Source organism: Zosterops lateralis, assembly GCF_965231275.1.
Source record: "Zosterops lateralis genome assembly, chromosome: 7".
Taxonomy (NCBI): domain Eukaryota; kingdom Metazoa; phylum Chordata; class Aves; order Passeriformes; family Zosteropidae; genus Zosterops; species Zosterops lateralis.
In genome coordinates, this window is record NC_139767.1 from 13702114 (window position 1) to 13714812 (window position 12699).

The following is a 12699-nucleotide window of genomic DNA, read 5'->3' on the forward strand; positions in this document are numbered from 1 at the left end:
CACTCAGGATTTAGTTAAACAAGAGGAGCCCCAAGGTATGAATGGCAAAATGTATTGATAGCACAAATAGGAAAAATGCAGATGCATATAACTGAGGCAGTGTGTCACAGAGAAGTCTCTGCTGTACTCTCTCAGTTCCTCTGCTAAACTAACCCTCACAAAAAGGGCATGTGTAATACATGGCAGTATGGCTGTACCACAAGGATTGGCTTTGGAGGCAGTCTTTTTTTTCCCCCCCAGCGGAAAGTTTACCATGAAGGAGACCAGAAAATAAAAATTCTCTCTGTCGCTATACTAGAGGAATCTTAAATTTTCTTCAATTAAAAGCTGACATCTTTAACACATTGTTCTCATTTCATGTCCGAGTCAGTGGATCAGGCAGTTCACAAACAAGGCTAGAGCAAAACAGCTCAGAACAGTACGACAGTGGGTGTCCCATGACTGAGCACAGGGGCCATCGTGAGAGCTCAGGGAGGTTGGGAAGGGTGGGGAAATGCTGATTTCCCGTTATCCAAGTTCAAGTAGCTGGGAAAACTCTGCTTCCAAAATTTCCATGTCCCAAGCAACTTATACCTAGAATAGAAATGGAGAATCAATTATGTGCTGCATCCATGTGTCTGAATAAGTCCAAATTCTGCTTCTGCTCTTTATCCAAAACTGTTTGTGTAGTAGCTTCTGTAGGGCTTAAGTAGTTAGGAAGTTCTTCATTCTCTGGAGAATATTTGCCCTTAGCCAGTAACAGTCACAAATCTAGTAAATCACTTCCCCATGGAGATTTTGGGTACCGTGCAACATCTCAAGAATCTGAATGGAACAGTTTTGCATCTCTTCGTTACGCATAAGATCGTTACTTTGCACAGACGTGAAGCAGTGGCATTTCTAGGAACTCGCCCACCATGATGATTCAAAAGGTTTCCAGAGATTTTCATTTTAGTTTTGTCTTGCTGTAACGTGGCAGCACAACTCCATTAAAAAAATATTGTAACAATCCCACCTGGTCACCCACCCACCCAGAATCAATGGCAGACACAGCAAGCAGTTCTTCCCCTCCCAGAGAAAGCCTTGCAACAGACACAAGCAGACAAGCAGAGGTACAACTGGGCTTAACACAACCTCAGATTCTTGTTTTTTTAGCTGCATTCACTGCTGCCATGGGCATGTATTCACTGTTGTACTCATGGGAGTTGGATTCACTATTCTGATTCTGCCAACAGAGAGAAAATGCCATGAAATTAATTTGTGGTCACTTACCTTTGCCACTCCTGCCTTTGTTAAGTAGGGCAGTTACTCTGTTTCCAGCGGGAACATTAAGGCCAAAATAGACATGTCAAACTTACATAGAAAACTTCGAATAAAACAAACTGAAAATTAAAAACACACATTGCCCAAAGGAATAGCTAATGTTCTTGGTCTTCCTTCTTTCCTGAGTCAAATCTAAGTGGTTTTGCAGCAGAACAGTGCTGAAATTGCTCCATTGATGCTCGTTTCCCCTTCTTAAAGAAAACAATCAGGTGAACTGCTTACCAAAGTAATTTTGCTGACCTGTGCAGCATTTCTCCTCTTTCATTTGGTTTCAACCCTTTAAATCAATAAACAATTTTATCTTAGAAAAATTAAATCTGAGCTACTGTCATCAATGATTTGAGTTCCAGTGGTAAATTAACAACTCAGTCTTTTTGCCAAAAAACACAGCACATGCTGAGTGAATATGTGCCTGTCCCACTCTCTAAATCTCATTAGATCAATTTCTCCATCCATGACCTTTGGAAGAAGAGTTCTGCATAATGTCATATACTTGCTTACCTTGTTCCTTAAGTAACAGGCCACAACAAAGCAGACACATGAAATGGCCAAAATGATCAGGCCAATTATTATCCATGACACAAGTCCAAGTGAAAAGCAGTCTTCAGTCTTATCTGAAGATGGGGAGGCAAAAAAAAAAAGTCATTACTGAAAATTTTCATTTTTGCCTTCTACAGATAACTTCAATTCTTTTCCCTCTTCATATTAGTAAATTAGAAAAGTGAACTCTGAAGAAGGATTTTGCTGAGGCGAATTGCCACCTTGGAAAAGTGTATTCAGTAGGAAACAGAAGATAGCATTTTTTCAGAAAGAGAGAAGAAACTGCTGGTACACAGTGCTGAAAGTGTAGACTGCAAAAAAACCAAGCTAGGCTTGAGAGCATGCTGAAAGAAAAGAAAAAAAAACCAGAAAAATCCCAACCTCCAATATAGTGTTTCAGATCTGAACAAGGTTTAAGCTTATATGCAGTAAGTACTACAGGTGATTTAAATGGCAGCCTGTTCAAAAGAGGGGTAGACTTTGTGTGGATAGGGAGGCAAGCTGAGGTACTTGAGACTGCCCTTGCCCAGATCTGGGAAAAAATATGATAGGGTGTGAAACATTTAGAAAAAAGCTCTGAGCATCTGGCTATTCATACAAGTGGAAATGGACACGCCAGACAAAACCAAATGTCCGAGCTTGATTCTGAGAAGCTTTTTTAAATACAGAGAGGATTGAGAGACGACTTAACCACATAACTGTTGTAGCATTTCAGCTTCTGTCTTTGTTTATTCCTGGTGTTGGAAGAGAGGAAAAGAAAGCAAGGGAAGGACAACAGGCAGAACCATGCTGCAACTGAACTGTATGCAGAGCCAAGAATTGGTGTGAGCAAAACCACCATTAACTCTTTCAGTTCAGTATACTAAAGAACCACTGAATGAAAGCCAGGTCAAAATTAAAGCCTGGGAAGTTAGTCTTCTGGAGTTAGTACAAGCCCTTCTCAGTAAATGGCCAAAAATTCTCTACAGCTGGATCTCTTCTGCTCTAAGGAGGCCCTAAAGCTGAAGTTCTGCTTCACAGAGGTGAACACCATCTTCTTCACTCCTCAATGGCATCCGAGAGTGAGTTCCATATACCCCTACTGGCATTTGATGATCTATTTTCTTTAAACATAGGCTTTTGAAGATAGCTCTCAGGACGGATTTTTTTTCCCACTGGCTAGACCTTATCTTAACATTTTTACTCAGCAACTTTAAAAATGGACAAGAGAAATTGCTGTTGCAGGCAAAGGAGAGACTGCAGTACCCTAGAAGCTATAGTCAAGCTAACTTGGGCGCCACCACCACTACGCAAAGCTCAGCATGGCCTGCAAAACCTGCCCAAGAAGATGAATAAATATGGAGAGGACACGCTAAGCAGAGTGCTAACACAGCTCCACTGTTACCAGCCCCCTGCTAAGTAGTTTTAAGCTGCCTGGTAATTAGCTGTGCAGATTCTAGTCACATTTTTCACTGCAGCCTAGCTATACCCAGTGTCTACTTATCAGTAAACTGAAGTAAGGGGAGAAGAGAACTAAACTTACCTTGGACATACAAATTGGTTTCTTTCAGACAGCAATCTATGTAAGGAGGGGGTAAGAATATCTTCAGGTCGTAGGTATAAACATCAATATGTTGTCTTCCCAGATTTTTAAGAATGAAAGTGGTGCTGTTTCTTGAATTCTGTGTCTGACAGTAGGTGACATTACTCATGGGGATAACTTTCTCTTCGCTCAAATGGAGTGCACAGATTTCCTCCTTTTCACTCCCTTTGAAGAGGATCATGCTGAACTCACTCACATTTTTGGGGTTGGGGAATGTGAAACTGAAGTCTCCATTTTCAGATTCCACTCTCACCTGGGCATCAGAAATATGGAGCTGATCTGAAGGCATGAAAACAATAAGTTTAGTCACACACATAGCAGTGAAAAGAATCCTTAAAGCTCTACGAAACTCATTTAAACAAAACAAATGAACCATGTGATTGTAATTTAAGGCATGTAGGATCTCAGAATGGTCTGGCTGTGAAAAGCAGCCCTCACAATGAGATACCAGTGGATTATTCTGGTTGTGCCCGACATTACGGACAAAATAAATGACACCTGTTACTTGCTCCAAGGCTGGAGAGATTACTGTTAGCATTAGATCAGTGACCTTGATTATATTACTTGCTACTAAAGCTCCTAAATGGTGAAGTCACTAATATTACTTAAAATATCAGTTACTAGATACTGTTTAAAGGCCCCCTGGACCAAACACTGTATAGACATAAAATCCCTGCCTCAGTGTCAAATTTTCCTACTCATAGATAAAGCAAGTGGGACAGAGATGATAATGATAATATTTATCTCTGGTTTGTAGTTTGCAATCTGTACCCTACTGAACATGCAATTATAAAATAATTTAGATTAGATTTAGATCATAAAATCCAAGCATTAGCTCAGCAGTCCCTAAGTGCCACACCAATGTGTCTTTTAAATCCCTCCAGGGGTGATGACTGGCTGGGCACTTCTAAGGGCAGCCTGTTCCAATGCTTGACTGCTCTTTCAGTGAAGAATATTTTCCTAACATCCAGTCTAAATTCTCATGCAATTTGAGGCCATTTCTTCTTGTCTTTTTGTCACTTGTTACTTAGGAGAGGAGACAGAACGCTACCTTGCTGCAGCCTCCTTTCAGGTAGGTCTAGAAAATGACAAGTTCTCATCTGAGCCTCCTTTTTTTCAGGCTAAACACTCCTAGCTCCCTCAGCCACTCCTTTCATCAGCTCTGTTCCCTCCTCTGGACCCACTACAACACCTCAATGTCTTTCCTGTAGTGAGGGGCCCAAAACTGTACACAGGATTCGAGGTGTGACCTCACCAGTGCCAAGTGCAGGGTGACAGTCATTGTCCTGACCTTCCTGGCCACACAATACAGGCCAGGATGCCACTGGCTTTCTTGGCCACTTGGACACACACACTGGCCTGTGTTCAGCCCACTGCTGACCAGCACCCTCAGGTGCTGGTACCTTTACCAGGCAGCTTTCCAGACACTCTTTCCCCAGCCTGTAGGGCTGCCTGGGTTGTTGTGACCCAAGTGCAGGACTTGGCACTTGGCCTTGTTGAACCTCATACAGTTGATCTCAACCTATTGATCCAGCCTGTTCAGAGCCTTCCTATACTCCCATCTAACACTTCCACCTAACTTGGTGTTTTCTGAAAATTTATTGAAGGTGCAAGTGGGGAACCCCACTTGTAAGCAGCCACCAGCTGGATGTAACTCTATTCACCACCACTCTCTGGGCCCGGTGACCCAGCTGTTTGATGATGTAGCTGAAAATTTTAAATGGGATGTGAACCACAAGCTCCAACGTGACTGCCTTAACCACAGGAGCTGACTTGTCTTTGTGGAATAGATAGTGATTTGAGACATGACATAAAGTTTCAACCTAATTACTGAGATGGCTATAGCACCATTATCACTCAGATAATGGAAGGCATAGAGGACAAATGTTACTGTGTGTGTGCTCCCACATACAATCCAGAAATCACAATTGGCCCTCCCAAAATTTCTATGAAAAGCTCTCAGATGTTGTGCAACTCTCATTTTACAAACTTATTGGAGAAGCAAAGAAAGTGAACTGCCTGCAGACATCCTGCTACCTCACAGTTTGACTTGGTAAAGTCAGCAAACAATAGCACAGAAAACTTCCTTCAGACAAAAAAATTTAAAGTGTGCAGTTAAAAATGACTGTTTTTTTCTTTAAGGGCAGTATTTTCTGATGTAGAAAGGCATTTAAAACTGTAAACCAAATTAGGCAAATACATCTTACCTATATTTTTGCATGCACGTAATAAGCAGCTGTCAGCTCCTGAAAAATACAAAATTGTTTTCTGTTTAAAATTCAAGAAGAGCAATGCAGGAACAGGGGGTTAACCATGCAATGTTAAGATGCTGAAGCTATTTTATATTTTGTATCATTATCCTATCTGATCCTATCTGTGCTATACTCTAAAGCCATATGATATGATAAAAGAATGAAATATAAAAAATCAAAGTAGAAAGAAAATGCCCAAGGCAAGAATTTATATTGATCATACGCATAACATTCACAAATTCTTAAAACACCTTTGCAAAGTAATGCGTGTACTTCAGAAATAGAACTCACGTGAAAGTAAAACTCTTTCTCCAAGATACTGAGAAAATCTGCCTAAAATAAAAAAGCATATTTTTGATTTCTCATGAATCCTGATTTTGCAATGACCCAGCATTATATTTTTCCCAGACCAAAGTACTCATTTCCATCAATGTTTGTTCTGCTTCCTCCACTGCCTGACACAGCACCAAAATATTGTATAATTATCTGGATGATGTTCCAATACATACATAAAGAAAACATTCAAGCAGTGCATATGGTTTTGTTCCTTTTCCAACAGCAGCTTTTTCTTACTCTTCATAGGTGATCTTCATTACAGAACACAGACACATTTTTAATAATTGTTCTGGTTCTGTTTTTTAAACGGCTGCTTCCATCACACTATGGCAAGACTTTATAATGGTTTGTATGTCAGCACTGACAACATAGCACAGTCTGATTGTGTTTCATTTGGAATTTTTCTTTTTGCAGTACCCTAAAATTAAATGTTCAGATAGGTAGTCAGATAAACAGAAAAACATTCAATCTGCTGTTCCTGTTTTCTGGTAGCCTGAGTAAGTTCTTCAGATGCTGCTTAGAATGAAATATATCTACATCAGGATTTTATGATGGTAAGGAAATACAGGACAAATACTTAAAGACTTTGATGCACTATCCTATTCTTCTTATCCTACAGCTACATGGTAGTCTAGATAGATCCACAGAGAGTAGATGCCCAGCAGTTCCAGGTATTTATACTGCTTGCATAGTATAAATAATCTTTTTCTTCCAAGGCACCTGTTATCTTTGCAATTTGGCCTGTAAATGCACAGGAACATAGGATCATTTTCTTTTTGGTGCCTTTGTATGATCTCAACTCTTTTGATCTTTTAGTGTTTTAGCTTTTTTCCTTTTTTGAATTCTTGCTCCGCAGTTACTGCCATTAGCAAGGACATTGAAATGAATGATACTCATTTAAGATATCTTTAGTGTGACACAGGAGCTAATGGACTCCTGGAAGACACTTCGCAATGCTCAGTTAGAGAGCAGTAGGAACTGTTATCCCTTCTTGATTGATGTACCATTTTCCTAGTTATCAAATTCCTCCTGGTTTACTGTGCACAGTCAGTGCCCTTATCTAATTCAGCGATGGTTCTAATATCTGTACTTCTCTCAGGACTATTACTTTAGAGTATGATAACAGACAAGGTATTTAGCATCTTGTACCACTGGTGTGAAGATAAGGAAAACACACAGCTTGCCTAGCCACAGTGAAATAGAGCTCTATAACCACTGAAGGCACAGACGGAAGGTGGAAACCCTTAAAATGTTATATAGTCTAAAAAGATGAAAGCAAAGGTCAAATAAAGTAATAATTCTTGATGAGTTATATGTTGCATGATGAAAGAAAACAGTTGCTATGAGAACAGCATTTGAGGTAAAGGTCATTTAAAATGCTCTGTAGTTTGACATCCTGTAGTCTGGTAACACGTACTTTTAGAACTAGGTCAAACACCCAACAAATTATTTACGGAAGGGAAGACAAAACAAATGTACAACAGAAGCTAGGAAGCATGATGAATGCATAAACTTATCTGATACTTTTGAGAAGCATCTACCTGGAGTTGAAAACTCTACATTTGTCACTGGCCTTCTGAGAGGAAAGGCAGATGCTGACTGTGTCAGGGAAGCTACAAAGCCGAGTGATGCCATATTCCTTCCATGTCCCAAAGGAGCATGAGACAACCCTACTCTGAGCACTAAAGTAACAACTTCAGATTTGTTTTCTCTGTCTCTGAGAATAGTTCGATTTGGCTGCTAGCTAATGAAATTGCCCTTTCATACCATGTGGGTTAAAATGCTTGTCAGAGATCATGGTTTTAATCCTTGTTTTTAATGGAAAAGGGCAGAGAGAGGTCATTAAGCAATATTTAGTTCATGTGACCTTGTGGCAAGCTGAAAGATCATTTTGTATTCTCTCCAACCCAGAAGCCTAAAATGCCTGTTTTCAAGGAAGGCTTAGTAGCATATTTCTCTGAATGAGCATTTTGGTAAATGTGATGCAATTAGTATTCCTCTGAAACAAGTGTCCATATAGAAGAGTGTGCTTAGCATAGGATAAAGGCAACATATTTTAGAATTAGGTTAACAGTACCTAAGATTAAAACACAAAATTGTCTACACAGAATGACCACAATGGGTGAGAGCTGATATAAATTTCCAACTCACTAGCTATTCTGCATCAGTTCCTAATTTGGATGCACTTACCGAATACTAAAAAGTTGCTCATTCCCCTTACTTATCTTCCGTGCCCATTTGTACCCATTCATTCCTAGGTAATCATACAGACCTGTTGTTAATGGCCAGACACATTTGGGGTGTTTCTTGCCAAGGTCTAGTCAGAATGAATGTACATTTAGTGGGATGTGAGATAGGAAACTGGGCTTTAAACATCCAATATTTTTGAAAGATTCACTGACTAATTCTTCCTAATTCTACCTCAGAAATATGTGAATAAAGTCTACATTATGGTATTGCTGAAATTGAACAGAAGATATTCACTTGTTCAGCAGTAAAAATGCTTAGGTATGGCTGTTAGATTCTTTTTGTTATTTTCCATAAAAGAGAGAATGCAATTGCATATAAAGGTTTGAGACAAGAGGAAACAAATCTTCAGTTTTTCTCTTAGCAGTGTCACAATGTGGAGTTGCAAGGACTCGCCCCTGGATGACCTGATGTGAAGCAGAGTGCCAAGACAAATATTGTGATTTAGATATAAATCTAAAATATTAACATGTATATGAAAGTTACATTTTGTTATGTTAAATTCTGAAGGAGAACATGCATGTGTGTACATTTGTGTATGACTGTATTAACAGTCATGTACATTTTCGTCTCAGTTTCATCTTTAGTACAGCAGGAAAGCCTTTTGGCAGAAGTTTGAGAATTTTTGTGGTAGTGGTCTTGGATACTAAGGCCAACAGAAAGTGTGTTATTTTCCTGTTAATGGGATTGCAATTTTAAGCTTTCTAGTTGCTCTTTGGCAGACCCAGCACTATTTGAAAACGTCACCAATCCGTTACACATTTTGGTCCTAACAGAAGTTTGAAAACCACTTTCAATCACTTTTCAAGCTTGGTTTAGGGTAGGAGAATAGAATACTGTTACTTGTTTTACTTGCTGTTTGTATGATCTTCCCCAGCTCTCAGAAAACTAAGCTAATAAAAAGAACAACTATAATTTCACTTGTGTGTGTTTGCCTCTGAAGATGAGCAAGGAAATTGCTGGCCCCACCTTAAAAAACACATTTGTTTTGTTAATGCTAAAGGCATAATGAAACTACACACATTTTTTAAGTTGCTATAATTTCAAACTTTCAAAGCATTTTGAAAGATGACACTGTCAATTTAGTGTCATTAGTCATATGCCTAAAACAAACATGTTTCTATCTTTCAAAAATCCAGGATTAAGTGAGGAAGGAGTGTTGTGGGCAAAGCAGTAATGTCCAGATTTATTCTAGGAAGCCATCTTTAATCTGAATTATTTCTACAGTATAACTTAAGTTGAGAAATACTGAAATTCATATAAAACATACCACAGAAAGAACAGCCAGTGTTGATAATATTTCAGAAGCCCTTCTAAGAAATTACCATGGTTTCCTCCTGTATTGACAACAGGAGATACATGGGTGAAGAGTGATAAAGCTTTGCAAATGTTGGTGTGAAAAAGCTCATGTGCAATATTTCACAGCAAGGGTCTCAAGTGCTATGGAATCCTACCTACAGCTCTGTACTCCAAAATGCCATTGCCTGTATTTCTCTGCAGGCAACAGAGAAGCTCCCTGCTCTTATGAACAATTTCTTTATCACAATTAGGTTATCAAATCATAATGCACACATGCACACATATATATCACCTCCTGTGACCTATTTATATCCAGAGGTCACTAGTTATGCTGAGAACACTGTGAGACAAAAAACATGAGAGATACTATTTTTTCTTACATGCAGTCTCTCTCTCTTGTTATTTCCCTTCCCCAGTCCCCTGCCCAAATCCTATCCCTCATATTTGAAGGAAGGGAGTAAGAAGGGAGAAATGCTGGTATCAGACAGAACAATTATTTGCACCCTTTAAAAGGTTTATTTCTTCCCATAAGGAAGGGCTTTCTAGATAGCTTCAGTCATGTGTAAAAGGATGCTGGTCAGGTATTTGTGCTAAATTGACTAAATGAGAAGTAACCAAACTGAAAGAATTTTTTGTTAGTAGATTTAGGAACAACTTTCCAAGGAGAACTCCCTTCAGAGATACTGATTACAATTACTCTTTCTTGTGATTTCCCCCGTCTTTTCATTCTGTCTGAAAACTCAGCATACTATCCATATATTAGTTAGCCTTCAAAAATTATCTGCATTACCTAAAGAACTGAAGACTAGTTTTTATTTATAGGAAAGCTGAAGTTCTTCCTGAAACCTCAGGAGTACTTAAATTCTATCCCTTTTCATTAGAGTTTCAGAAACAAATATTTAGTAGCCCTTGGCATGACCATCAAAGGAGCGTATTTAGATAGTGTTTAGTAACTGTGCACACTAAATCTCAGATTTTACTTATATGATGCATCATACCAAATCCTTGGACAGAATATGTATGGGGAAAAAAGACTCTTCTTAATCTGTTATTATCTGTATTTCCATGCTGGTGCATAAATATGTGGGTTTCAGAGAGGTTGCAAATAAAGCTGTGATATTTTACTTTGCACAGCTAGGACAAAACACTAAATCTTGTTAAATGCTACATCCATGTTTAAGGCTGGACAGAGACTGGTCCTGTCACTGTGCACCTTCTCAAACACAGCATAGGAATTCCATGCTTCCTTTTAAGTCTGTGTTTCAAGGCTGCACCAAAATGATCTCATCTACTCTTCCATGCCATATACATTTTTCATCATATAAAAATTCCCTGCCCAAATGAGAGCAGGTTTAATATTGATAAATTGGTTTCTCTTTATTATTCATCATCATGCTGCTATAAGTTCTTATATCCATCAAGGGAAGCTGATTGGAGCACTACAATCTAAACAGCTAAAGGGTAACACTGAGCAGACGAGCTAAAGAACATAAACAAAGAAAACTTTTACTTCTTAGTTTCAGAGCAAATGTCCTATGCTGGCAGGAATTCTCTTCCCACCAGCTTTAGTGATATTAAAGTTGAGAGCAGTCTTTTTGCAGCTGTTACCCTCCATTACCTTTATGCCTCCAACCCCTTGCTATCATGCCTCATTGACTCCCATCTCCATCATTGGCTAAGTTATATTCTATAGAGACACCTCCTGCAAAGAGAATAGTGCAAAATGTTACTCACCATACAGGGCTTCAAACTGAAAGCAGAGGAGACAGCAAGTTACAACAACTGCCTTCATGCCTGCCTGACACAGAGGCATCAGCCTTCTGTCTACTGCAAAGATGGGGAGAAACACATGGGTAGAAAAGGAAGTGGTTTGTGGGCTCTGTCTGGAGAGAATTGAAACACAATCAGAATGACTTTTTAATTTAACATTTGTCTGCTGACTACATTACAGCTATGTCAGCATTAGCTGTTGCACATATCTGGTTTAATGCTTTGGGGTTTTTTCCCTACCTTATGGTTTGCTGTCACAGACAGGAAGATGAAAGACTTTTTGACATTACTTTTGATGTTCACTTTGCAAAGACTGTTTCAGTAAAGTCTATCACAATAGAGGCTGCAGTCATCTACAGTAGACTTCTGCAGATGGCCCATGGTCAGCAACTAGTATTAACTTACAGTACATGCATGTTTATAACTAGCAACCTGGTTTCTTCCCACCTGTTTCAACTGGTTTTACATAACTAATGGTCTTGCTCTGTGTGGAAAGCATTCATTACTGGGGTAGGAGTAGTCTCTCATGTGTCCTTGTCCTGAAACTTATAGGAAGAACATGGCCAAACTGCAGAAAGATCCCTTCAGAGCTGTGACTTCTAAAATGTTCACTCCAGCATGACTTCCATTCTGGAGATCAGGCTTGTTTTGCCTGCAGTTTAATTAGATACTTCATGTGGCTCTGTGAGAGATCTGACTCAGTGCCCTGGGGCTTTAGGTCAAAAGGTTCTCTCCTTCCCTCTTCCTTGCCTTTCTGCAGCACACTCTATCCCTGCCTGTTATCTGTCTTTATCCTGGGAATGTTTTAGGACCCTTTGTAACATGTTCTACAATCATTTAATCCTGGCTGTTTATCTATAATACTAATTTTAGTGCAGAAAACATGCAAAAAAAAAGCTTCTAAATCACATTTAATATATTAAATAAAATTTGCATTTCTGATTGCACAAAGAGAAAACGCAAAGGACTGGTAGTGGTGCCTGACAGACACTGCTGGGCTTGAGTTCTTGTAATGGTCACATAATTGGAAAATAACAGGGCTGTGTTACAGATTCACTCCTACTTTATACTGTGTAGGTAAATCCTTACATGTTGGTTTACTCTTCTTCAAAAAGTGATTTAATGACTTCCAGTATTAATGCTAAAGATCTGTTCACATGGATATAGGCAGAACTTTACTTTCTTCAAATCTTTCCAAAGCCCTGCAAATCTACGCCCTTTTTAAAATTAGAGTCAGAACTAAACCTGAGTTAAATCAGGTGTTGATTTAAATATTTACCTCAAATCTCTGGAGCCAAAATTAAGTAACTCTAAGTAGAGAAAGTTTCTGCATTGTGCTTTTAATTCTAAAGCCCAAAAGTATATGGAGGT

The 12699-nt window shown here is 39.0% G+C and overlaps 1 protein-coding gene across 2 annotated transcripts; it reads right to left on the reverse strand.

Moving 5' to 3' along the window:
• Nucleotides 1–6: 6 nt before the first annotated feature.
• ICOS (inducible T cell costimulator) lies at nt 7–11428 on the reverse strand. Of its 2 annotated transcripts, none has more exons than XM_083865692.1 (6): nt 11293–11428; nt 5632–5670; nt 3365–3703; nt 1804–1916; nt 1114–1204; nt 7–573 (listed from the first exon to the last, which is right to left on the reverse strand). In XM_083865692.1, the coding sequence occupies exons 1-5, from the start codon at nt 11369–11371 to the stop codon at nt 1115–1117; spliced, it is 660 nt and encodes a 219-aa protein (XP_083721818.1). In that variant the 5' UTR covers nt 11372–11428; the 3' UTR covers nt 7–573; nt 1114. The 2 variants fall into 2 exon arrangements, with proteins under 2 accessions (XP_083721818.1, XP_083721819.1); XM_083865693.1 differs by lacking the exon at nt 7–573 and adding an exon at nt 593–944.
• Between the last annotated feature and the right edge of the window lie 1271 nt (nt 11429–12699).

Coding starts and splice junctions, on each gene's coding strand:
- ICOS (XM_083865692.1), bottom strand. CDS start 11,371: ATGCCTCTGTGTCAGGCAGGCATGAAGGCAGTTGTTGTAACTTGCTGT. Junction 5,671..11,292: donor TCAGTTTGAAGCCCTGTATG/GTGAGTAACATT, acceptor TGTATTTTTCAG/GAGCTGACAGCTGCTTATTA. Junction 1,205..1,803: donor CCTGTTACTTAAGGAACAAG/GTAAGCAAGTAT, acceptor CTCTGTTGGCAG/AATCAGAATAGTGAATCCAA.